We start from the raw sequence: 27,649 nt of genomic DNA on the forward strand, positions 1-27,649 counted from the left end.
GTGCTTAGATTTTTACCTGAAAACCAGACGTCATCTAACCCTTGTTTCTCCATGGTTGTAACTTTCTGTTTGGGGTACAGGTTTGGCTGCATGGTGCACTTCATAAAAAAACCTATTATGAAAAGAAAAAACAAAAGACGAAGAAACTTTGTAGGTAACTTTACTTGACCGACTCAATCAATTCAGTAAAACATTTACCATTTTTTGCAGGTCAAAATAATAGTCCACCAAGAGAATCTTTACAATGCACATTAGATTTTACACAATATCCTAAGAAAGAAAAATACAAACATTGATTTAAGGAAAGAGAGCAAAATGAATTCTATGTATATATACAAAGTAAGGAATTGTTATAACATACAAAACTCCAGAGGATTAAAATACACTAAATAATACATTGTCAACCAAACTGCCAAGGGACCTTAGGATTCTGGGTTTATTTAAGACACAATCTTGAAAATTCCCAAGCTAAAGGTTTTGGATTTACACTTTCAAAAAAAATGTGGCTCCACTGTTCCAATTTTGGAACAAACACAAACCGATAAACATAACATAAACATAAACAGGCCAAGATGTAAAATCAGCTCAACTCTTTCAAGATTCAGGAAAAACAAAAACAAAGATTTTCGTTTTGTGAAGTTCACACTGACAACTGAGGCAGGAGGGAGTTTCAAGATACTCAAAGAGTAGGGTTACTTGGAGGAACCACCATGTGTCTTTTGATGCTCATCAAGAAGATGAGGGAAAGCAAAAGCTTTGTCACATTCTGTACATTCATACACAACCTCACCAACATGACTCTCTTGATGTTGCTTCAAAAGCAGTTTGTGGCTAAATGACTTGTAGCACATGTCACAGCGGAAGCTTCCTGCCTCTTTTTCAGCATGGAGTCTCATGTGCGAAGACAATTCTTGCACAGAGTTTACAGTGGTGCTACAGCGGGAACATGTCAGCCCCTTGTCAGGGTGCTGAACTGCGGGTTGAACAGCCTCATTTTTCTGATGTCTACTTTCATGTTTTCGGAGGTAAATTTTCTTGGCAAAGGTCTTTCCACACTTTCCGCATCTGAACTTCTTCCCATTTGGATGTTGTTTGTTTTGATGCTCCAGCAAAGCACTTTTGGAAGAGAAATGCATTGTGCAGTCAAAACACTTGAACAAGTCCTCTCCTGTAACATCTACCTCTTCGTCCTCCTCTTCATCCTCTTCGTCCTCTTCCGCTAAACGATGATTAGAATTTTTTACCAACAGTCTTTCTGCTGCTACCAGCTGCTTCTGGGAGCAATGGTGGTGCCGGAAAGAATCGCCCCCCTCAAAGCTCTTGCTACACACCGTGCATTCGTATTTATCTGTTGGTGTTAAATTGTGCTGCTTGCTTTCAGAGGGGTGAAGTCTAATTTTTTCTGTTTTAGACATTACATCAGGGTGTTTGGAAAAATGACTAATCAGTTCAGAGGCACCAGTAAAACACTGATAGCAAACTGGACACATGAAAGTGTTTGAAGGTGTTCCGCTTGTATTTTCATCTGCGGCTTCCACATGGTTTTTGAGGTGGGCAGTGAAGTGCTCTGAGGAGGAATAACTCTTGTTGCATTGGCTGCATGCATATTCTCTTTGAGGCCATGATGGATGGTGAGTATTCCTGTGCTTTTTTAGATGAGATGCATGAAGAAAGTGTTTGTTGCAGTCTTTACAAGGGTAGTGTCGCTCTACAGCCTTCATGCAACCATGCTCTGAAAGCTCCTCTGGATCTCGGAAACGCTCGCGACAAATACCACAGCGGTATTTATAGACTGTCGTATATGCAAAGGTGCTTTGAGATTGTGAAGACTCTCCCACTGAGGTTGAAGGCGAGGGACAGTCACCTGACCTGGAGTGGCTTTTCCGATGCTCAGCTCTACTGCTTTTGCATTGAAACACCTTATTGCAAATGTCACAGGGGAAGCTCTCTTCACGATGGGTTGACATGTGCTCTGCCAGCTGTATGGGTCCAGTGAAACTAAGATCACACTTGGAGCAACGGTGTGGACGACTCTTCCCGTGAGAATGCTTGTGATTCCGCAATGCAAAAAGGGAGACAAAGCCCCGGCCGCAAATCTGACACTGAAACTCAGACTTGTGCATTCGTTGGTGCTGCTGCAGCTGGGATGCCTGGAAAAAGCATTTACCACACTCTGAACATTCATGTGGCTTTTCACCCAGGTGACAAAGCTGGTGATCCTCCAGACTTTCTGACGTTGGGAAGGTCTTGCCGCACACATGACATGGGAAGTACGGAGCAGCATCAGAGTTGCTGTCACTACAGTTAGGGTCATCCTCATCACTTTCACCAGTAGTGCTTACTTGACTGCCAGGTTGTTGTTCAACTGGGCCCTTTTTTAGGGTTGAACTTGCAAGGTCCTTCAAATCTTTGGTGTGCCACTTTTTATAATGTCTAGAGAGGGATTTCTTCACTGCATAGGCTTTGCTGCAGAATTGACACTTAAATATAACATCTTCATGATCTTTAGTGTAGTGCTCACATAACAATGGCCTGGTCCAGAAAGTGGATTTGCACAGTTTGCAAGCAAATTTTTTTTTAATTTCATGACTGGCTTTGTGTCTTTCAAGTTCAGACAAGGTGAAAAATGTCTGCAAGCAGATCGTGCATGAGTGGTTCTTGCTAATTCCATGCAGCTTCATATGCTTTTCTAAAAGTGCTGGATTGGAAAACCACTGTCCACACTTGGCACATGTATTTATCTTTTTCTCTTGTTCTCGTCTACCATGGTCCTCAAGGTGACTGATTAGCATCAAGCCATCGGTAAAACTTTCATTACATTCTGAACATTGGTATGATACATTCTTCTTTGCTTTGCTTGCAACTTGGCTGCTTTCTGTTGACTTATCCTCCAAGTCATCCTTACGAGACATAGATGGCAACACTTCTGATTCACTTTCTATTTGGAGTTCATTGTATGTTTCAAGGTCAGAGTCTTTTGCTGCAAAATGAACAGCACTGGGTTTACATTTTCTAAAATGATTGCGAAGTTGAGTTTTATTCCAGAAACCCCTGTTGCAGCTTTTACAGTTGAAGGGATGTCCTGTTTGGTGCACACGCTGATGACCAGCTAGTCCAGCTTTATTGGTAAAAGTCAGATTACACTTTTGACAGACCCACTGTTTTGCGGTGACAGGTGTGGGAGCTGACTCTACTTTACAGGGGGAACTTGAAGGATTACAAAGCTCCCCTTCATAACCCTCATCAGTGGGCTCTTCCTTAATGTTTGGCATGTCAGACAGAAGTTGTTGCAGAGGAGCAGTTGAGACTGGTTCTTTCATTGTTTCCATCTTGTGGGTACTCAAAAAATGCTCCTGCAGCTGTGAAAACAGCAAAAAGCGCAAACTACAGTATGCACATGAAAATCCTTTTGGTGGACTTTGGTGACTGTTTGACTGCAAGGAAACTGCTGGTGAAGCCGACTTTAGAGTGCAAACTTTTTTGTGATTTGCAAGCTTGTTTTCTGAGAAAAATCCACCACATTTCTCACATAGAACTTTTTTCTGCTGACATTTTCGGCTGCACTTCACTTGATGACGCTTTACATAGTCCTTCCTTATGAATCTCTCTCCACAATTCTCACAAGGATATGGCTTTTCTCCTGTGTGTAATCGAGTGTGGATCTGTAGTTGCCATGAGTTTTTAAAAGCACGAGGGCAAAAACTGCAAATATATTTCAGCATTTTGTTGGCAAATGGCTGGAGCCTCATCAGCATTCGATTTTTTACTTTATAAAGTTTCCCTTTATCATTAGAGGTTGTACGAGGTGTTCCCAATGAAAGAAAAGAGTTTGGTCCTTGTTGGGGATGCTTGTTAGGGGCACATTTCTTTATTTTCAAGTGTTGTTTCAGAGTTTTTTCATGAGAGAAAGCAGAGCCACAGCGATTGCACTTGAAAGGCTTTACAGCATGAAACATAGTGAAATGTCTGGACAGTTTAGACTGACAAGAGAAGGTTCTCATGCAGACTTCACAGTCAAATGTGTTCTGTTTTATAAGTTCCTGTTTCTCAAAGTTCGCCTGCCAACCTTTTCCAATATCCTCCAATTTGATTTTGGGGATTCTGACCTCCAGTCGTGTCTTTGTACCTTTGCAGCGAGCTTGGTGGACTTTCAGATGATCATATCGTGAAAAACAGCTGTCACAAGCTTTACAGCGGTATGGCTTCACTTCATTGTGTGTCAAAATATGACGTCTCAAGTTTCTTGCTTTCATGAAAGTCTTTGTGCAGAACTTGCACTTGTACTGAGCTTCACTGTCTGGATGGGGTTTCAGAGATGTCTCTCTAATGGAGTCCATTTTTGTTGGACCATCAGCTTTGGGTTTTGATAGTCCTTCATTAGCAGCACCACCACAGATAGCCTCATGTTGTAAGCACAGGGTCTGAGATTTAAACCTCTCACGGCAGTACGTGCATGGATAAGGCTGTACTCCAGTATGTGAAACTAGATGTCGCAAGAATATCGATTTAAACCTGTATTTCTGTTCGCAGTAAGGACATGTATAACTGAATGTCTTGAATGAATCAGCCCTAGAGGCTTTTTGATGGACAGTCTGGATTTCTGAAGAGCTAGTCGAATTGCAAGGGGGTAACTTGTTGTCGACGGCATGCTCTGCACCTTTACAATCCTTCAAATGACTGCTAATTTTGTTACTGCCGAAGTACTGCTCACAATTCGAACAAAAGTTGAGTGTCTTTTTCTTGTGGCCCAGAAGATGATTTTTCCAGCGGTCCTTTTTAGAAAAGCTCCGTGGACAAATAGAACATTTGAAGCGTTTCTTTGTCTTACTTTGAGACTGTGATGAGACTGGTTTTAAACACTTCTGAGCATGAAGCTTGAGACTTGTTTCTTTGTAAAACCGTCTTGTACAACCTTTGCAGTACAGGGGCTTTTCTCCTGTATGTTTGACCATGTGGCGCAGCAAGTTGTGACGATGACGTAACTTTGTTTTGCAAAATGGACATTGGTTCAAACAGGACTTTGAAATATGAGTAAGGCAGTGCTTTCTTAGTGTGTGGGCATCCTCAAACATTTCTTTGCACAAGGAACATTGCACTTGCTTTGCTTCATTTTTTTCAACAGCTTCCAAGGATTCCAATGGCTTTGTTGATGCTTCCTTTTCCAGTTTATCTGCTTTCTTGTCTTTATTTTCATGGGTTTTCACATGTCGAAGCAGAAATGCAGGATATTGGAACTCCAAATCACAGTCTGGACACTTAAGCACACCTCTTTTAAGATGCTCCTGCCTGTGCTGGATAAGTTCTCCAATAGTTGGCAGAATCTTTCTGCAAACAGTGCACTGTATTCTCCTCTGATGAATTTTCTTGTGACCAATCAGATGGGCTCGTTGCTTAAATCCCTTTCGACACTCAAGACAGCGGTACGGTCTGTCACCACGATGACATCGTTGGTGTTTCTTCAGAAGTTTTAACAAACTGAAGTTTTTTCCACAAAAGCGACAACTCACGGGACTTCTGCTTTCAGCTGTTGTTTGGGACTGATTAGCACCCTCAGTCTGCATATCACTTGGAGGCTCCGGTTTAGAAATTGTAGAGGAAATGGAATTCCTATACTTAAAGATCTTTCCAGTAAGTTTAAAGAGTTCATGTTTCTTTAGATGCCTATACTTTCCAGAGGCATGAAAGAAAACTGCAGGGCAGTGACTGCACTTGTATCGAGGCAACTTTGTTGGTGGTTGGTTTTCCTTTGAAAGGCTGTCCTTTATTTTTTCTGTCAACCGGGGTTTCAGATCATTTTCCTTAGGTGGTTCACATTTATCCTCGTGTAATCCCATTGTTTTTTCTTTTGCGAGCTGACTAATACAGCGCCGTATGCAAACCTCCCTAATATGTTTGTATCTGTTAGATGTGGATGTAAACTTGCCTTTACACAAGGGACAGACGTATTTGTCTCCAGATTTACCCTTGCCACCAAAAACGTCATTTGTGGCACATTCCCGCAAATGCCGAGACCTGTTGTAGAAGAATTTAAAAGTGCGAGGACAAAGGGGGCATTGATATTTTCTGCTCGTGTCATCCTCTACTCTTGCAGTGTTCTCACTTTTGACATTCGTGGTTGTGTCCTTTACTAAGGCTTGCACTTTCTTCCTATTGTGGACAGAGTAAATGTGCTTTTTGGCTTTCTTTGCACTGGCAAAGCTTTTACCACAAATATGACAGAGATTCATCCTGGAAATGTCAACAAGTTTGATGTAGCATTCCTTCATTCCTTGATGAAGAATGTTTTGTGTAACATCTATTTGTGACTCTGTTTCAGTTTTTATGACAACAGCATCTGAATTTGTCTGTAGCAGTTTGTAGGGCTTGCATCTACCAGGTATGCTCAGGTGCCTCTGCACACAACCGGGCTGTGCAAAATATGTGCCACAGCGATTACACATGTAAGGTGTTTTGCCAGTGTGACCCCGCATATGCTTGACATACTCTAGTATTTTTGAAAAAACTATATTGCACTGATTGCACTTGTGGCGTCCATGAGTCCTTTTCTTCTTCTCTGGGATGGAATAAGAAGATTTGTAGGTTTGTCCAGTCACATTGCAAATGTGCTTTCTTCTCTGTTCATTCTTCATTAGGTAAGTGTTGCAAGACTTGCAGAATTCAAAGCCGAGCTCTGAATGGCAATGACAGTGGTGCTCAATTAAATTGTCAACATTTTGGGTTGTATATTGACAATCTGCACACTGGTAAGAGGTATTCCTTTTATCCACAGAATCAGAGACCCTTAATAAGACAATGGGGTGCAGCTTTTTTCTAATCTGTGAGGAAGGTTTTAGTTGAAAAGATGATCTCTTGGTGTGATCCATGCTGCTCTCTTCAGACCTGCTCACCGATACATTTTTGCACTGGTCCAATGCAGCATCTGCTTCGTCAGCATCACATGAAGAGCTTTCTCCCGACAAAGGTTCACCGTAGAGCATGTCAGACACTGATTCGTCCACTGTAAAAGAATCCAATTCTTTGAATGACTCTCTTGCATTTTCAGAAATATCTTCATGAGGAATAGGTGGTTCTTGCTCCAAGGGAACTTTGAGCTGTGACTCGCACGGATCAGAAAACAACGATAAACTTGTTTTCTCTCTTGGACAACTGCATTCCCTTTCTGAAAATGAATTTATGTCAACATTTGAAGAATGAAGTTCCTCGATACAGTCCATTTCACCAGAGTCATTTTCCTTTTCAGATGTTGGAGGCTGCACACTGCAATTCTCTACAACTGTGGTAGACATTTTACTATCACTGGCAGTTGGATCTTTATCAAAATGGGAATCGACATCTGTGTTTGGAGAGTTGGGCTGGGAGCACAATTCCAGTTTAGATCTTGGATTTAGATTGGGTGTATTACAGTTATCATTATGAAATTTTTCACTTTTACTTAGTTTTTCTTGACAGTGATTTATTTGGTCATCACAAGTCTCTCTGGGACCAACAGAATCCAAAGAAGAGTCAGAAGTATTATTTTTGTGTGGACCTGTTTTCATTTCTAGACACGAGTGTACATTCATGTCAGAGATATTTTGTTGTAAACAGGAGTTTTGATAATGTGCAACATTGTTACTGTTATCAGCACTGCAACCAGATGGGATGTCACCAAGGGCAATATGGCTACCATAAGCACAATCTGCTGAAATACTTGGGGCTTGCTTTTTTACAGTCTCTGTTGAACTTGTTGGCCCTTCTGGAGTTGGATGATTAGACTGTGTGCAGGAGTCTTTCTGAATGCCAGTGTCTTGACTCTTTTCAGAGCCTTTATCCTTAGAGGGTAGGTCAATAGTGACACTGGGAAGCTTTGCTGATAGTTCTTTGTGTATTTGGTCATTTGAAATGTGTGACTGTAAGCCAGACCCTACATGACTGTCCACACTTTGCATGCCCTTATCATAATCAGGAAAGGATTGATTACTTTGTGGTGCACTTTCATTAGATTGGTGATCAGATAATTGTAAACTGGATTCAAAATTACTGTTGTTACAATTCAAAGGGAAGTCGATCAGTTGAAGGGTATCTTTACAGCTTAGCTGGTTGACAGGAAGGGAGCTTAAGAATTGAGAGGCATCTTTCTTGGTTTCCTTTGTGTCATCACCAGACTCCACTTTCTCAACACTACAATCAGAAGAACTTGTGGGTAATTTTTTCTCCTCAGAAATCTCAGTTTTACACAAACTTGACTCATTCTTTTGGATTGTCAGGGCCTGGCCTTTGTCTTCCCTTCCTTTAATCACATTTTCATCTTGACCACTAGTTGAATTTTGTTTACATGGTCTTCCACTTCCATCACTTACTTCATTTAAGATTGCTGGATCAATGTGATCTAGCCCATGGTCTAATACAACCAAAGAGGCTGAGGGGATCTCCTCGCTTTCAATAGAGGCTGGGCAGTGACCAATTCCATCTCCAGGAAAGTTATCAGCCATCGACAAGTTTGGGTATGGATCTTCTTTCAAGTCTCTCTTTGCTTCCTCATCGTTCTGAACATGAAATTTGTCAATATGTTCATTCTCCCTCTCTGCCGGTAGCAACATAGATGATATAGGTTTAAAGTGATAGTACCCTGCATCGCTTTTAACCATTTTATCCAAACTTCTGTCATTTTGCTCACATGCAATTAGGCTTTCTGTAGGTGCTATGTTTGATGGGAAACTTTTTTCGGCCCCAGATAAACCAGTGCAATGGTTATCAGTCTGAAAATTCATATTTCTACTGTCAGAGAAACAGCATTCGGATACGCTAAATTTTAAAATGTCGTGAGGTTTCTGTTTCAAAATCCTGTTACCTGACATGAATTTGCAGGAAGGTCTTGTTTCACTAGCGTCCGGATTAGAACAACTGTGGACATTTGAGTAGTCTCCCAGACAAGAAGCAGCAGTAATTTCACAGTCTTTGTTAAGTCCTTCAACAGCTTGTTCAAAAGATGAAGACTCTATTGATGTTGGTATTCCATCTCTAGCAAAATCTGGGAAACTGCTATTTCCACACCTTTGCATGTAGTTTTTTTCAATTTTTTCTCTGCCAGCTAGCCACTCAGTTTCTTCACAGTACCTCTGATAAGCACAGTCCGTGCTAGGATTATCATTACTGCTATTATAGTAATAGTTTGTGTGGTTTGAGTTTTGAGTTGGAGCTTCTTGAGCAGGACCTGTACTTGAGAAATTGTGATGTCCCATGTACTTTTCCGAATGCTGGGAAAAGGCTCCTTCCGACTCTTTTCCTGCCCTCTTTACAGTCCCAGGATTTGATGACCGAGGCTGAAGGCTGGGAAAGTATGAATCCCACCCATGAGCCATGCTCTGTGGGTAACTAGGGGTTAGTGCCTCCAACCCTAAAAACAACACACAAAAGCAGGGACATTTTACTAGAAGAATAAACCAATATCTTATTAAAAACAGAGATATAGAAGAAAATCTCACCTGTTTTTGGACATGTAAACACTGTCCAGGATAATCCAAGTTACATCCTATCGGGAACCTGTGTGTAAATACATTCATGCATACAATTAGTCTATGCGTACAAGACACCACAAAATCCTTTGCATCGTAGGACACTTAAAAAAAAGCACTACACTACACATTTTGCAGAATTTTGACCCATTTGTCCAAATTGCAATTATAAAAGAGAGCAAAAAAGAACTTGTTTTAAACTACAGTCCTGGCCAAAGATTTTGAGAATGCCATAAATATTGAAAATTGGAAAAGTTGCTGCTTAAGTTTTTATAATAGCGATTTGCATATACTTCAAAATGTTATGGAAAGTGATCAGATGAATTGCATTGTCCTTTTTGCCATTAAAATTAACTTGATCCTGAAAAAACCTTCCACTGCATTTCATTGCAGTCAATAAAGGACGTGCCGAGATCAGTTCAGTAATTGTCTTCTTAACTCAGGTGAAAATGTTGACAAGCACAAGGCTGGAGATCATTCTGTCAGGCTGATTGGGTAAGAATGGCAGACTAGACATGTTAAAAGGAGGGAGATGCTTGAAATCATTGTTCTTCCATTGGCAACTATGGTGACCTGCAAAGGAACGCGTGCAGCCATCATTGCGTTGCATAAAAATGGCTTCACAGGCAAGGATACCGCGGCTACTAAGATTGACCCTAAATCACCAATTTATAGGATCCTCAAGAACTTCAAGGAAAGAGGTTCAGTTCTTGTTAAGAAGGCTATAGAGCATCCAGGAAAGTCCAGTAAGCGCCAGGATGGTCTACCCTAAAGAGAATTCAGCTGCGAGATCAGAGTGCCACCAGTGCGGAGCTGCTCAGGAATGGCAACAGGCAGGTGTGAGCACATCTGCACACACAGTGAGTCCAAGATGAAAGATGGCCTGGTGTCAAGAATGACAGCAAAGCAGTCACTTCTCTCCAAAAAAAACCATCAAGGACAGATTGATCTTATGCTAAAAGTATGATGAATGGACTGCTGAGGACTGGGGCAAAGTCATATTCTCCGATGAGGCCTATTTCCGATTGTTTGGGGCATCTGGAAAAAGGCTTGTCCGGAGAAGAAAAGGTGAGCGTTACCATCAGTCCTGTGTCATGCCTACAGGAAAGCATTCTGAGACCATTTATGTGTGGGGTCCCTTCTCATCAAGGGAGTGGGCTTACTCACAATTTAGCCCAAAAACACAGCCATGAATGAAGAATGGTAGCAAAACACCCTCCTACAGCAACTTCTTCAAACAACAGTTTAGTGAACACTGTGCATTTTCCAGCACGATGGAGCACCGGGCCATAAGGCAAAAGTGATAACTAAGTAGCTCGGGGAACAAAAGGTTAAAATGTTGGGTCTATGGCCTGTAAACTCCCCAGATACTCATCCCATTGAGAACTTGTGGTCAATCCTCTGAACCAACCAGGAAGAAAAAAAGCCATCAAAAACTATGAAAGGGAATAAAGTAAGGTAAAAAGATATTGATGATCTAAATATATTTTATCTTTCCTGTTAAAAACAAGTTCCATCTCTTTAGACTTCTAAAGCACATCTAAGGTAACTCTACAATAAACAAGAATAAACTGAAATGACAACTAGGCTGATGGAACAGAAATGGTAAAAACTGACTGCACATGGTTTAGGATCTCCAGATCTTAAAAAGACAAACGCGTACTGTTTTGATCAAATTTTGAAGGAGGTGTAAGCACTATAGAGACAGAGGTAGATGTATTGTGTAGCAAGGCTGACAGGAGCAGCAAGGGAATGAGACTAGCTTAGAGTGGGGGAGGGTTAGAGACAGAGAGAATGGTGCAACAACACTCAGCCCTGAGGACTAAGTCTGTGAGTCAAGAAATGGAAGGGAGGAAACAAGAACTACTGAAGAGATAAAGAAAAACCAGAAAGCATGGTCTCAGCAATGTGCAAAGGACAGGAAAAGACAGAAACATACCTAAAAAAAGATCAAAGATGTACATAACACCCTATGGGGACTTATACGAAGAATATCTTTGTGAGAAATGTATTTCCTTTGCTTTACTTGGAGTTTTATAGGGTGACATGAAAAGTTCACTATATTCTCTGTTCTGGGAAGATTCGCAGAAAGTACAATCCCCTATCCCTGTTGACATGCTCTGGCTGCACTTTAAATTTATATGCAATATTCATATTATTTTATTGTACAGTATATCTTATTATGTATAAGTATTTATTAAAGAGAGTTGCTGGAAATAATTTTGTTTTGCACTGCATTAAGACAATAAAAAGATTCTAATTCTTCAGGTTTTTCAAACGTGAATAAAGTTTGAAATTGAATTTGTCCTTCAATGCAGACATTATTACAAAATAGCTGTTATTTTTGTGAAGATGACTTGGAGCAAAGTCTGGAATCTCTGACTGTTAATGATTCCTTTGTTCAAGCATGAGGGAAAACTAAACTGTTTTCCTACTTTTATAAAGAATATTTACTAACTGTTTGCGTTTGTTGTGCTTCATTACAGTTAACAGCAGCGCAGTGTGAGACGCCGTCACATTAACTCAATGCATCATGGGAGTTAGAGTGAAAAGCAGTGGTTCTGATGCCGCACTAAGTCATCTCTCTGAGCTTCATTATTTTATTCACTTTTTACACAGTCTGACACCCGATCCCGTGGGAAGCTACTAGGGGTGCATATATGATCCGTGATACATATGGATCACTTGCCCCAGTTCTGCACAGATGTGTACTGCGGATTGACCACTCCCTCCCCCTCCCTTCATCCCTCTACGCACTTCATTTAAATCAATTGTCTGTTCACAAGTCACGTCCTCTGCTTCTGATTTAACACACAAAGTTGCTGTTCGACATTTGTCCAAAAGTGTATTTAGAAATCAGACGCTCCCGCCGCGTGTGGGAGGAGCTACAGACAAAAGTTTTTCTCGCCTTCCTTATGACATATGCACAAGATGTTGAAAGATCCAGTGAGTTTATACTGAACAAACCACAAAGCGTTCACCAAACTACTCAGCATGAAACCTGTGCCTTTTTTGATGAACACAGTTGATTTTCTGGTGAAGGTCAATGTTTTAGAACCGTGAGAATAAATGATTTCCTGAGGCACATCTGACCATTTCTCGCGGCACACTAGTAGCACAGTGGTTGAAAAACACTGCCTTAGAGAGGGGTTGGACTCTACCATTCTGGAGTTGCTCATGGTGAGACACGGCAGGCTGGTGTAGGCTTACTCGTGTGCCCCCATCTCAGCCGCCAAGTGTTGGAGTTCTCCCGATGGACGAGAGGGGCGTGTCCCTTCGTCTTTGGGTGGGGGAGAGTCTCTTGTGGTTTCGGCTTCAGGCCAAACAGCAGTTTAGAGGACCCGGTCTTGGTGTCTCTCAAAGGGGTACTGGAAAGTAACCCAACAGGAGACTCCATCGTCCTCCTGGCCGATTTCAATGCCCACGTGGGCAATGACAGTAAAGCATGGAGGGGCGAGATTGGTAGGAATGGCCTCCCTGATCTGAACCAAAGCTGCGGCCTAGACTGTTGCGGAGGCAAAAACTTGGTCCTGGGGAGTTTGGTAAGGCCATGTCGATGACCATCGATTGCCCTCAAAGATATTATTCTGGCAAACCATCTGGCGCCCCAGAAGGGGAAAGCTGTTCTCTGCAGCTACCGTTTTTAGTGCGGGTGGGGAGCTGTTGACTTCGACTGGGGACATTGTTGGGCGGTGGAAGGAATAATTCGAGGACCTCCTCAATCCCACTAACATGCCTTCCTTTGAGGAAGCAGAAGGGGGACCGGAGGGTGTGTTCCAACTACTGGGGAATCACACTCCTCAGCCACCCAGGGAAAGTCTAAGCCAGGGTACTGAAGAGGAGAGTCTGTCAGATGGTCGAACCTTAGATTCAGGTACAACGGTGCGGTTTATGTCCTGGTCGTGGAACAATGGACCAGCTCTACACCCTATTTAGGGTGCTGGAGGGTTCGTGGGAGTTCGTTCATCCAGTCCATATGATATGCGTTCCATGGATTTAGAGACGGTTTTCGACCACATCCCCCGTGGTGTCATGTGGAGGGTGCTATGGGAGTATGGGGTCTGGGGAGCCTTACTGAGGGCTGTCCGGTTTCTATATGACCATAGCAAGAACTTGGTTCATATAGCCGGCAGTAAGTCAGACCTGTTTCCGGTGCATGTTGGACTCTGGCATGGCTGCCCTTCATCACCAGTTCTGTTCATAGATTTTATTAACAGAATTTCTAGGCACAGCCAGTGGCCGGAGGGGGTCAGGTTTGGGAACCACAGGATTTCCTTTTCTGCTCTTTGCAGATGATCTTGTCCAGTTGGCTTCATCTAGGACCTCCTCGATAAAGCCAACTGGAGGTCCTTCATCCAGGACCTCCAGCGTGCATTGGGGTGGTTTGCTGCCGAGTGTAAGGTGGCTGGGATGAGGGTCAGCACCGCTAAACTGAGGCCATGTTTCTCAACCGGAGAAAGGTAGTTTGCCATCTCTCTGTGGGTGTAGTGTCCCTGCCCCAGGCGGAGAAGTTTAAATATCTTGGGGTCTTGTTCACGAGTGAGGGAGGATTGGAGCGTGAGATTGACAGGCGGATTGTAGCAGTATTTGTCTTATATCCGTTGTGGTTAGGAGAGAGCGCAGCCAAAAACCAAAGCTTTTAATTTACCGCTCCATCTTCGTTCCAATACTCACCTATCGTCATTAGCTCTGGGTCATGACCGAAAGAACGAGGTCCTGAATACAAGCGGCCGAAATGAGCTTTGTTCGTAGGGTGGCTGGGCGCTCCCTTAGAGATAGGGTGAGAAGCTGGGTCACGTTCGGAGTAGAACTGCTTCTACTCCATATCGAAAGGGGCCAGTTGAGGTGGCTCAGACAACTGGTCCAGATGTCTCCTGGATGACTCCCTGGGGAGGTGTTCCGAGCATGTCACACTGGGCAGAGGCCCCGGGAAAGACCCAGGACACGCTGGAGACACTGCGCCTTTCGGCTGGCCTGGAAACACCCCAGCCACCCCAGCCCAGGTGAGCAAAGTCTGGGCATCTTTGCTTAGACCTCTGTCCACGTGACACAGTCCCGGTTAAGCGTTAGATGGATGGATGGATGGATGGTGGGACTTTTTCAGTTTTTGAACTCTTTCAAAAGCGCAAAACGTCTTTAAAAACTTTTTTTTGCTTTACTCAAGTTGAAGTCAATTCAGGCCACCCAAATTAGAAGTATACTACAATTGAATATTTGATTATCACAGCATTTCCAAGAACAATTTAAATAATTAATTTGTGCAATGTATAAAAAACATTTAAATGTTCAGTTCACTGGACTGATGAAGGAACATTTGGAAACATAAACAACTTTAGCTACGGTCACATATGCATAAATGCCACCATGCGGTGACCTAAATGCGAGTTTTCAGCAAATTTGGCAGGTGGCAATCGCAGTGGCACTAGTAATCAGGCAGCGGTAGTTTCATTTTTACATGGCGCGCCAAGGTTGCTGAGGTTTTAAGTAAAAAAGTTAAAATTCAACGGTGACTGGACAATCATTGGTCAGCCAACCCTGTGGCACATTTGGAGGTAGGGCGGTATTAGTCCGGTGGCAAGAATGTTTCCTCTAATTTTTCATGCACCTGTGCATACAGACCAGCTGTATGAGCTCATTGAGGACCACTGCGAGGACCTTTCAATGCAGGTGCCGTGACTCTGAAGCTGTCCATTTCTTCTTTTTCGTGAGGTACTTGCATAAATCGGGTGCGCACAACTGATGTGATATTCGGATCTAGAATTCGAAGGATGAACTTGTTTGAGCATTTAAGTGAACATCTAAAACACGGGAGGAAAGGGGAAAAATAAAATAAAGAAAGCTTCTCGGCAAACCGTGAGTCCTATCCCATCATCATGTTATAATTTGTTTGTTTTGTTGAAAAACACCACATCTCTAATGAATTTGAGTTTGTAACTTTTTATTTTATTTAAATAGTAAAATTGTGTATGTCAGTGGTATGCGATTTTATTTTTTGTGCTGCACATATTTTCTCGTGCCCTGAGATTGTGTTAACAGTGCGCGGTTGAGCAAGCGCGTAGGGGACATTGCCCAGGCTACTGGTAGCACTTGATATGGACGGCCGCTGTCCAGAAAAATTTACACATCATCCAGTCAGAGCTGCTTCCAGCTGGGGAGTCGCTGTGACTGCCCAGCTGTTGCTTCCTTTGGTAATGATGTCATCCCCACCTGACTGTCGTTTGACTACCGCCTTCTGCATTCATGACTACACCAACAATTTTTGAGAAAGATGGGGTTGCGGCAGCCAATGTAGAAGATTCTGCCGATGCCTACCCATCGCACAGTGAGAGTTGAATATCTGACTGTAGCTTTGAGAATGGAATCTTAAGACTTTGCTGTACCTGATGGTAAAATGTCGGCTGGCATCTAAATCCTGAGGATGTTACTCCAGGCCACCTGCAAAAGAGAAAGACAATCCTCTAAATATTTCTCCAGAAACTATGCTTTTGTGGTTACTTTTGCAGTCAAGTATACTTAAAGGGGGGTAAAAAAATTATTTAGTCAGCAACCAATTGTGCAACGTCTCACACTTAAAAAGATGAGAGACCTTTAATTTTCACCATAGGTATATCTCAACTATGACAGACATGAGAAATGATATCCAGAAAATCACTTTGTCTGATTTTTAAATAACTTATTTGTAAATTATTGTGGAAAATTAGTATGACAAATTAGTTTAACTCAATACTTTGTTAAATACCTTTTGTTGGCAAAGACAGCAGTCAAACATTTCCTGTAAGTCTTGACAAGGTCCTCAAAAACTGTTGCTGGTATTTTGGCCCATGCCTCAACACAGATCACCTCTAGAGCAGTGATGTTTTGGGGTTGTCAATGGGTAGCACGGACTTTCAACTCCCTCAAAAGATTTTCTATGGGGTTTAGATCTGGAGACTGTCTAGGCTACTCCTGGACCTTGAAATGTTTCTCATGGAACCACTCCTTTATTATCCGGGAAATGTGTGTTTGGGATCGTTGTCATGCTGAAGGACCCAGCCACATTTCACCTGCCATGGCAGAAGAAAGGAGGTTTTCACTCAAAATCTGACGATACTTGGCCCCATTCACTCTTTCCTTTAAACGGATCAGTCGTCCCTTTGCTGAAAAACAGCCCCAAAGCATGATGTTTCCAACCCCAGGCTTTACGTGGTATGGTGTTCTTCGGATGCAACTCAGCATTCTTTCTCCTCCAAACACGACCAAAAAGTTCTTTACGGTTTCATCTGAACATAGGACATTCTCCCATTCCTCTTCTGGATCATGCAAATGCTTTGTAGCAAACTTTAGACGGGCCTGCACATGTACTGGCTTTAGCAGGGGGTCCCCGTTTTTTGCTCACCGTTCTTCTGATCATTGTGACCCCACGGGGTGAGATCTTGCTAGGAGCCCCAGTTAGAGGGACATTGTCAGTGTTTTGTCTTGGATTTCCTAATATTTGCTCCCACAGGTGATTTATTCACACCAAGCTTCTTACCTGTGTCAGATTCAGTCTTCCAGCCTGGTGCAGGTCAACAATTTGGTTTCTGGTGTCCTTAGACAGCTTTTTTGTTCTAGGCCATTGTGAAGTTTGGAGTGTGACTGTTTGTGGTTGTGAACAGGTGTCTTTTATACAAATAACCAGTTCAAACAAGTGCCATTAATATAGGTAACAAGTGGAGGACAGAGGATCCTCTTACAGAAGAAGTTATAGGTCTGTGAGAGCTAGAAATCTTGCTTGTTTGTAGGTCACCAAATACTTAATTCTACTATTATTTATAAATTAATTCTTAAAAATCAGACAATGTGATTTTCTGGATTTTTTTCTAATTTTTTCTCTCATAGTTGGGGTTTACCTATGAAGAAAATTACAAGCCTCTCTCACCTTTTAGGTGGGAGAACCTGAACAATTGGTGGCTTACTAAATACTTGTTTGCCACACTGTATATTGGTCTGTTTGGTTATTCAACATTACATAGAATAAAAACTAATGTAGATATTCCTATAGTCTCCACATGTGTATATCATAAGATTCAGGAGAAGGGTTTAGAGTCAGGCTAATATGTCAACAACATTTAGCTTAGGATGCATTTAAACTCCGTACTGCGGGCAATGCCACAATGTACATCTTGGCTGTAAATAGGTGGGAAAAACGTCAGCCTTTATTTTGTGTAGACACGATTTGAAACACAAATTGACATGATTTCAAGGTTTCTCAGGACTGATAAACTTTTTGCGGGGTGAATGTGATACCCCGCATCTTCTGACAGCTACTTCAAGCAGGATAAGGCGCCAAGTCTTAAGCTGGAATCATCTTATCATGGTTTCTTGAACATTACAATGAGTTCACTGGACTCAAATGGCCTCCACAGTCACCAGATCTCAACCCAATAAATCACCTTTGGTATGTGGTGGAATGGGAGATTGGCATAATGGATGTGCAATTGAGATGATTCCAAGAAGTTACACTGCATCATTCCAGAAGCCAGAGAAAAAATATAGTTAATTAGATAGTTGTACGTTTTTTTAAAAATGCACAAGTTGTCTTCGGCTGAAATGAGGCAAGTCCATTGCCCTCTCCTGTCAGGGTGGCCTATTTTTAGAAACATAAACCTTACAAAAACATAGCTTAGTGGTGATAAAATGCTAATACCAAACCTGCCATGTAGAAAAAAATTAAAATGTATCTTGATAGGTCTGAACATGTATTGATTGGTAGACAGTGCTCTTTTAACAAAATGTAAATTTTACCCTTAATGAAGACTCGAGGTTTGGGTATATGGGTATGTATATTACAACTGAACATTTTGGAATTCTTACTTTATAACTTTGACTTTTGTTCTCATTTGGTGAAACTGCGCCATAACGTTGATGTCCCTCAGGGACAACACAAACATAAAGAAATGCTGCATTCATGTGCTGTTGGAATGATCTGTCTGAGTCAGAAAACTACAGTTTCTGTAGTGCACCATCTATGCGGGAGACACGTGAAATACAGAAAAAATAAAATATTTAGGATTATTAATATAATTAATTTTAGTGATTACTTATTTATTCAGTTATTACATAGTTTAACGGGCCACATATATGGCCCCTGGGCCATAGTTTGCTCACCTCTGGGTTAACACTATACAAGGAGAAGGGCAACCAATCCGAACCCACCAAAAAAATAAGAAAACAAAATGTCTTTTCGTGTAACTTATCTTTCTAAAAAGTCACAAACTTTACTTGCAAATAGTATTTATAAATTAAAAAGTAGCATATCCAATTAAAGCCAACTTCACCAATGGAACAAATATGGCTGACAAAACAAGGCATTTGATCAAACTTTGAGAAAAATGTTATTTTAAACTTGATTGACTTGGCAGGTCCAGCAAGATATGCAAGAAAGGCAAGGAAGTATGTATAACTTGATTTACAGACAAAAGTGGTCAATGTAAAACCAGGAACTTGTTTAGTTTAGTCATAAGGGAAGTCTGACTTTCAGTTTGTCAACGTTAATGTTTCATTTATTTATGTTATATTTTACAGTCATCTCGCCAGTAAGCAAAAGCTAATAAATGCATGTCCAATGGTGCCTTATCATAGAAAAAGGGAAGGAAAGGTTGGGAAAAACAAATAGAAGGATAGCCAAAAACAATTAAAGGCAAAAAAATAAAATGGGCAGATCTCAGGCATTGATAGATTGATTCTTCCTGGATTTGACCTAACCCAAGGTGGTTAAAAGGCAGAAAAAAAGGAGTCTCTCACACTGCCTACTATCTTTTGCATGTTTCTTTTCTCTGTGCTGGACTGTGGGAGAGGCACCAGTGCAGTAAACTGGCACTCTTTATTACCACTTCAAGAGTAGGTAACAGATCTCAGGAAGAAGTAAGACAAGCTTCATGATAAGGATCTTTTGACAAAGGCATGTCATTCTCATTAAAATTCATTACAAGGGCTATAAAGGTTAATACAATCTTAGTGAATGAAACATTTTAAAGAATAGGTGGAAACTCCCAAAATAAAGTGAAAGTAAGATTTGAGAACCGTTTTTCTGTTCTGGGGATACCATGAACATGCCTTATACAGAGACAGTAGCTGAGTTTACATGGGCAAAAGTAATCGGAAAGAACGCCTGATCAGAAGAAAAACGCGTCATATAAACAAGCAGTCCCGCCGCTCTGGGTTAGCGGCTGCCGGACTCTGGAGAACCGTGTGTCCGAGCAGAGCTTGGGCCGCCACCTCACACAGCGGCTTCGGGGCATTGAGCGAACTTTTCAAAGCAAATGCCTCTCAGTGCTAAGAAACTGTTCAAACAATCACGTGGAATTGTGTTTCCAGTTGTGTCCCGACAAAATAAAGGCTGATGTTATTCCCAGACATTTACGTGCAGCCAAGCTGAAGATTGCAGCGTTTCCCGCATGGTCCTGGCTTTTGTGTCCATCAAAAGGCTAATGTTGTTAGGCCGTGTTAACCTCTCCTAACACTGGCTTTTTCCGGCTCCGTTCTTCCACAAAAAAAGCACTGACCACACGGATTAAAAATAAAATGATGAGCGAACAGGCGCTTCATAATATTCATAACATTAACAAAAGCACGTTTGGAAGATCGTCTCGTATGTTACCGAGCTGCTGCATAAATGTATGTGGCAGCCGTTTGTTTACAACGGGACTCATATCCCCTTCCGGGATTTTTTAACACTACTGCGCATGCCCAAATGATTTTTTCCGACCGTATGTGTGACCCATGTGAACGTTTGTTCTAATCGGAAAAAGGTTTTCTGTGCCCATGTGCACGGTTGGATTTTAGCCCGACCATTGATCCGATCAAGATATTTTGCCCATGTAACCGCGGCTAGTGACAGACAAAACAGACACAGTGATAGACATAAGTTCTACTAACATAATGACCCTTAAAGGGCCTATAACATGCAAAACAAACTTTTTGAGCTTTTAAGTGTATTATAAAGTTCAACCCCATTCACCAATTTCTGAGCATTCCTCTAAAAACCTACGCTCTGAGGGAACAGTCCAAGACCAAGCGTGCTATCTGCAGGCTAGCTACTTGAGAAAAATATAGCCACAATTAGGACCTTTTTGCTCAGGGACGCTCTGCTTTACGTGTGAATTTGTCCCTTTTCAGTGGAGGAACATGAGAGCATGTAAGCTGCCCCTCCCCTTTACACTGGAGCTAGAAAGTAAAACCAGTGAGGATAGGAGGGAGAATGGCCAGTCTTTTTAACCCACATCAAAACAACGTAGTGCACTCTGTGTCTGCACTGTTGCCCTGCTCTTACACCAGCTCTGTTAACAATACCTAAAACAAGGCCTGAAACTTATCAGCCTACTGAAAATTAATGACGTGGCACTGGTATAAAACTGTACCATTTTCGGTACTGTACAGTACTGTACTGTACATTTTATTCTAAGGGCATGCCACTGGGGACAGGTTGTTCCAAATACTTTCACAACATGCAAGGGTAAGTACGGGCTGTTTTATACATCACAGCGATTTGTAATCCCTTGGGTCGCAGGGCCATTGGAGGGGAATTGCCACAATCTGGGAAATGTGACACCTGCTAATTACATAATTCACATGGTATTTCACACCGGTAGTGCAATAGAATGCAAATTGCGTTGTTTAACCTCAATTTCTTTCGAGCAATTAGAGTATGTATAGGCGGAGCTCTCTGTCCAGAAAAATGTATTTTTAACACTATAAGAAGTTAAGAAATACGTAACTTCACACACAGACACAGAGAGTCCTGACAACTAGATAGAAAATAAAACGAGTTACTGGAAAGACACACCAATATTACCAAAAGTATTTGCTCACCTATCCAAATGATTAGAATCAGGTTTCCTAATCACTTGGCCTGGCCACAGGTGTATAAAATCAAGCCCTTGTGCTTGCAGACTGTTTTCACAAACATCTGTGAAAGTCTGTTCCGCTCTCAGGAGCTCAGTGAATTCCAGCGTGGAACTGTCATAGGACACCACCTGTGCAACAAATCCAGTGGTAAAATGTCCTCGCTCCTAAATATTTTACAGTCAACTGTCAGCTCTATCAGAACAAAATGGAAGAGTTTGGGAACAACCTACTAAGTGGTAGGCCACGTAAACTGACAGAGTGGGACCAGCAGATCCTGAAGCTCATAGTGATAAGAGGCCGCCAACTTTCTGCACAGACAATTGCTACAGAGCTCCAAACGTCATGTGACCTTCAGATTAACCCATGTACAGTACGCAGAGAGCTTCATGGAATGGGTTTCCATGACCGAGCAGCTAAATCCAAACCACACATCACCAAGTGCAATGCAAAGCGTTGGATGCAGTGGTGTAAAGCACGCCGCTACTGGACTCAAGAACAGTGGAGACGCCTTCCCTGGAGTGACGAATAACGCTGTATTGCCTGCCTCTGTTTACCAGACAAACATACCAATTAATCCTCCGCCTTTAACGTACCTGCATTTGTATTCACAAAGCAAGTTTATAGGCAAGATATCCTTTATGTTAAAAATAAATGCTGGAAACAATCGTGTTGCTGGAAAAGTACAAATGCCACTCAAAACTTTAATGAAGTTGTCACAAGCTAAATCAGCATACATTAGTATGAACTACACTGCGTGACTGCGTGATACGATTGAGGAGATGGGTGATCGCTGCGAAGTATAAACTAGCCTTAAGGGTGAAGTAGGTGAGATTCAGGCACGTCATATGGATTAATAATTTTTTCCATCCCCAAAATTCTGCATACCGCGTAAGAACATGTTTAGTGCTGTTCACATGACAGGTGTGTGCTCCTTGCATGCAGCCTGACTGTTAGCAATTAGGAAATTAGATAATCGGAGCATAGTTTGTGTGAACTTCTTTGGTCATCCTACGGGGACTTTTGCATCACCTGTAACCATGTGCGGATGACCAGTTAGGGGCCAGTACACACATCTTAGACAGCAAGAGTGTAGCTTAAGGGCGCTGAATACCAGCATTACAAGCATGTGCAACTTACATTTGTCTTGCATATACTTCATGAGACAATTACTATAATTGTATATATTATCAATTGAAAGAGGGAAAATTATATAAGAGCCAAACGTTTTATGGAGCAAAGTTGTTAGAGATTTATTTTTCAGCCTGAATATTTTTTGGCAGTTTAAAGAAATAGTTTGTAGGAAAGATATGCAGTAATACTCTTTACATCAGACAATTGTTTACCTTGTCACTATATTTCCAGTCAAAGAATACCTATCATAGTTTGTCTGATTAAATGGTAGGTTTAAACCCAGTCAAATTCTGTCATTTGGTATGAAACTAAATTTCAAATACTTCATAAATCATTAAAAAAAAAGACTAAATAAACTAAGAGCTTAGTCCCATGCACCCATACAGGGAGTTTACCAACATGGGTGCTGTGGGTTTTGAGTTGTCAGTGCCCATAGAGGGTAGTAGACAGGTGAAGCAGCATCTGAAAGGGATCGTGGGTGTGTCTTGCAGTTCCGTTGAGGCTTGTGCTGCCACCTTAAGGAATGCCATGAAAATGATTGTTGTACATGTAGGAAGTGTATCATGAAGTATTTGGGGGTGGCCGTGACGCAGCGGTAGGGCGGCCAACCCACGATCGTAATATTGCAGGTTTGATTCCCGCTTTGCACGCCCATGAGTCGATGTGTCCTTGGGCAAGACACTGAACCCTACCTTGGTGGGAGGTTGGTGCCCGTGTTCAGCAGCGGAGCCGCCACCAGCGTGTGAATGTGTGTGTGACTGGGTGTGTGACTGGGTGAATGGACTGTAAAGCGCTTTGGGACTTGTAGGTAGAAAAGCGCTATATAAGTATACGCCATTTACCATATTGTGAAGATAATGTAGTTACACGCACTTATGACATATGGGTAATGCTGTCATCTGGTGCCTTTAGGCCGCATTCTAGCCATGACTGAGCTGCGCATACTGGCTTCTTACTGACCTTTCTGATACACGTTAGGGTTGTGCCGATCGTGATGGGTGACTGACATCACGATGGAGAGACACCATCGTGATGCCACGCCCCCGCCACGTTGTGAGTCGACACCACAAGCCGCGGTTACATGTACCTTGATGGGATCAATGGTCGGATTAGAATCCAACCGTGTACATGGGCCCAGAAAAATGTTTTCAGAATATAAAAACGTTCACTAAGGTCACACTTTCGGTTGGAATAAATCATTCGCACATGCGCAGTAGGGTTTGAAAACCGGAAGGGGATATAAATTCCGCCGAGCGGCTTTTTTTTTCCTTTAAACTTTGAAGAATGTAACAATTCAAAACAAAACGATGTTAAACAGCGCCGAGCGGCTATATACATTGACATGTCAGCTTGGTAATATACGAGACGATCTTCTAAACGTGCTTTTAATAATGTTACGGTTATTATGGAACACCTGTTCGCTCATCATTTGAATTTTTATCCGTGTGGTCAGTGCTTTTTCTGAACGGAGCCGGAAAGAAGCCAGAATTAGCAGTATGCTAACATGAGCTAACAACATTAGCTTTGGGTGGCGCTGCATGTAAACATGTGGGAATAACATCAGCCTTTATTTAGTCGGGACACAACTGGAAACATAAATCCACGTCATTGTTTGATTGTTTTCTAAGGACTGAGCGACATTTCTGCTTTGAAACTCACACCGCCGCTGTGTGTGCTGACGATCCAAGCTGTGCTCAGACACACACTTTTAGACCCAGTTCTGAGTTCGGTAGCTCGTACCCCTAGAGCTGCGGGACAGATCACAGTCTTAAATCTCCCACACATACCGCTCATGTAACAAAGCACCCCCCCTCCCTTCCCATCAAACACAAAGCTGTAAATCCACGCTCCGCCGGTCCACTTGACTAGTTAAGTGCGGTCGCGGACTACTTCTTTTCTATTTTGTTTGTTACTTTTTTTGTTAAAGTCACTTCCCTCAGTTTAAACTGGATCATCGCGGATTTGTCATTAGTTGGGAAATAAAATAAAAAAAAGTAAAATAACAAATAGCAGTTATATAAGAACGAAAAATGTAAAAATAGCCCCCCCTCCCCGACGATGTCATCGTCCATCCCGATGGTTGACAGCAAACATCGTCAACGGCCAATTTAGGGGACATCGCCCAACCCTAATACACGTTCAAGTGTTCACCATGAAATGTCGCCTGCAACATGACCATAGTAAAAATAATATATATATAAAAAAAGAGGCTTAAACATTTTTACCTCATGGGCTAACCGGGTTGTCTACATCTTAAAATGTTCTAGATCTCCCCAGTTGTCGCCCGCAGGTAGCCCGTATCCACCTGTAAGGGAAGTTGTGACTAAGACTAAATGAATGGTTGTAGCTTGAGTTGACAGATGACAACTCAGGATAGTCTTATTTAAATAGGCAATGAATATTGAAGCATTCACACCTTGACTTTGTTAGGTATGCTTTTAAACAGGCACTTGCTTGCATGGGCAGAGCATTGGCCAAAAATGAGAAAGGCTCAGAAACCCCTTACAACACTACATTTATCGATGACAAGTTGGTGGCACCCATGTCTCTTTCCATTCAGTTTTCCTTTTATTTTTTGGTGTGTTAGAGAGACACCCAGCATTGACACTTGAGGCCAACTCACTACAGTAGTTCAGAGGTGCCAGGGTCGATCTGGCCCTACAATATGGCTCTTTTGGTATCCGTGAACACGGGCCTGCCTTGCAGAGGTGTGCAAAGGGACTGGCCCAGGACTCAAGACTGTTATAGAGGTGTTGTTAGTACAAGTAGTGACAGATCTCTAGGCCAATAAATATAATCGGAACAACCTACTGCATCGGCACAAGTGCTTGCCATGCACGGGAAGTGGGAATTGAATGTAAAAGACTTTATGCAGTAGCTAGGGACATAAGTCAACACCTTTAGGAGTGTTAGCACAGTTCATTGGGTGTGCTGTGAGTTGAACCTTAAAGTAAGCCAATATCTTACCAATTTTCTTTTCCATTTTTCCTTTTTATTCTTTCCTTAGCTACTGTTGATAGCCTGAATCAACTGTGTCCAGCATATCAAAGTCTACATGGGTGGGGGTGCTTGGACAAAAAGCTGGGCAGTAGAATTGGGAATTGGAGCTGGGGCTGTCAATCTCTTCTGCAAAATAACCACACAACAGTTCAATTGCGAGATAACTGAAGTTATGATTTTCAGTAAGACCACAGTTCAAGTAGGAATGCACACGTTCTTATGCTAAGTTCACACTGAACTCAATTCGTGCTGCCAATTCACGACCTGTGCCTCTGTTTACATTCGCTGCTGGATGATTGTCCAAATTGTGTTCATAAACGTGACGCTCCCAGGTTGTTATAGTAAAGAAGACGATGTTCATAATAAATAATAAAGGTTCAAAAAAATAAAATAAAAAAGAATATAGTGACTCATCACAAGTACCTGCTGGTTTCCCATATAACAAAAAAAAAATTTGGACAACATAAATTCAAGATACTGCAAGGAGTTTGTTGCATGAAACCTTTATAGTAATTTTCAATTAAACTACAAAATCTCATTGAGACTAATCTACTTGAACCCTAAAGGTAAACTACATGTCATATTGCTTAATATATTAATGTATAGTATTTTTTTTTACAATTTTACATCCACGTAATTTGAATGCAAAAAATATTGTAATAAACCAAAATTATAGTTTATCTATATAATTAATATGACAAATTCAGATGGTTTATTTTCTGTTTGGCAACTACAGTAATATTTCTTTAAAAAAATCTCCAAAACAAAATTTATCAACATTCAAATTTCTGTCAATCTCATGAACTACATATGTTTTAGCTTAAGCCAAAAAAAAAAAATACTATATAGGTGATGCAGATCAGTTTGGGAATTTCTCATCCACTGCTGATGTGACATTATGGGAAAATCTCAGCTGCATGACCAGCAAGACACGATGAATTGTTTTGCTCTTGAGAGATTAAAAATGTAAAGATAAAGTGACTTAAAGTTTTCTGAAAGAATCCCCAGCAGCACAAAAAGCACATCATTCATGTCACAGTTGTGAAAACCTCGCAGGATCCAGGACATTCATCATTAGTTACTTTTGTGTGAACTAGAAGGCAGCAGACATGCTCATTTTGGAGCAGAAAAGCCTCCAGTGAGTTTCCCACAGACCTCTTCTTTAACGTTTCCTTTCAGATTAGTATTACAAACCGAACGATTATCTTCTGGAAGATAGATAGATTTGCGTCTCTTAGCGTTGTGGTTAGTTCGCTGCTAGTTTGGTTTTACCCAGTCTGAACTTTGACAAGCGAACCGAGACAAAACGGTGGAACACACTCATCTTCCTTAAAGAAGAAAATACCACAAAACCGAAGCCTTGTGCGGCTCCAGACACGTGTTTGCCCCCTTTTTCCGCAGTCGTTAGCTGCTAATCGGAGCATTAGCTTCTCGTAGCATGGAGCTAGCAAGCTAGCATTGGTGCAGAGCAGCTAGCAACATCGGTTCGGCAGAGAACCCTTACCAGATTGTGGCTCTATGTCGCTCCGAGGTGCTCCGCTTTCGGAGATTATCCGCTACGTTACGTATGGCAATAACAATCACTTCACAGATCCCATCCACAGGCTTTACTAGTCGGCTTTGTTTGTCAGGGGGAGGAAGCGGCAGGAGTTTTCCTCTGGCGACGTCTTCGATGATCTTCGTGAGGCACAAACCAGATATCTCGCCGTGGTGGATTATCAGCTGAGGTGTAGTGGTTCAGTCAGAGTTCCTCGTCTTGCTATGCGCTGCAATGAATGTGGAACATTGAGTTTACAACGCCCCGCTGGGCTAAAATCCACCTCCACGATCCTAGTCCGTGCATATACGAACAATAAACACGAATTTCTGTGCAGATTATACAACTGCGGGCTTAGAACCAATGACAAGATGCGGGGACTCGGATAGAGCCCGCCCCCTCGCGTTCTATGGCTCTGCCTGATGGACGGCGGCACGACTCCTTACGGACTGACTGGCGCAGCGCGGGTCTGTTCCCTCTGCTGTGCTTGCCTTAACTCAGGGATTCACAGGCAGATCTGGACGTGGACTGGGTGACTCAGAACCCGAGGGAGTCCTCATTAGGGCGGGGTTGCGACCATGAGTACTTTTCCTACCTTTAAGTCTGTGCTGCACAACTGTCT

The 27,649-nt window shown here is 42.0% G+C and overlaps 1 protein-coding gene across 1 annotated transcript; it reads right to left on the minus strand.

Annotated features, from left to right (window-relative positions):
• Positions 1-143: 143 nt before the first annotated feature.
• Positions 144-27,649, minus strand: znf1035 (zinc finger protein 1035). The gene is made up of 4 exons (XM_011473320.4): positions 26,995-27,649; positions 15,875-15,929; positions 9,465-9,522; positions 144-9,376 (listed from the first exon to the last, which is right to left on the minus strand). Exon 4 carries the CDS (start codon positions 9,339-9,341, stop codon positions 693-695), a length of 8,649 nt encoding a protein of 2,882 aa, XP_011471622.1. The 5' UTR covers positions 9,342-9,376; positions 9,465-9,522; positions 15,875-15,929; positions 26,995-27,649; the 3' UTR covers positions 144-692.

This window comes from Oryzias latipes, chromosome 16, assembly GCF_053564925.1.
Source record: "Oryzias latipes strain Hd-rR chromosome 16, Olatipes_Hd-rR_3.1".
NCBI classification, from domain to species: domain Eukaryota; kingdom Metazoa; phylum Chordata; class Actinopteri; order Beloniformes; family Adrianichthyidae; genus Oryzias; species Oryzias latipes.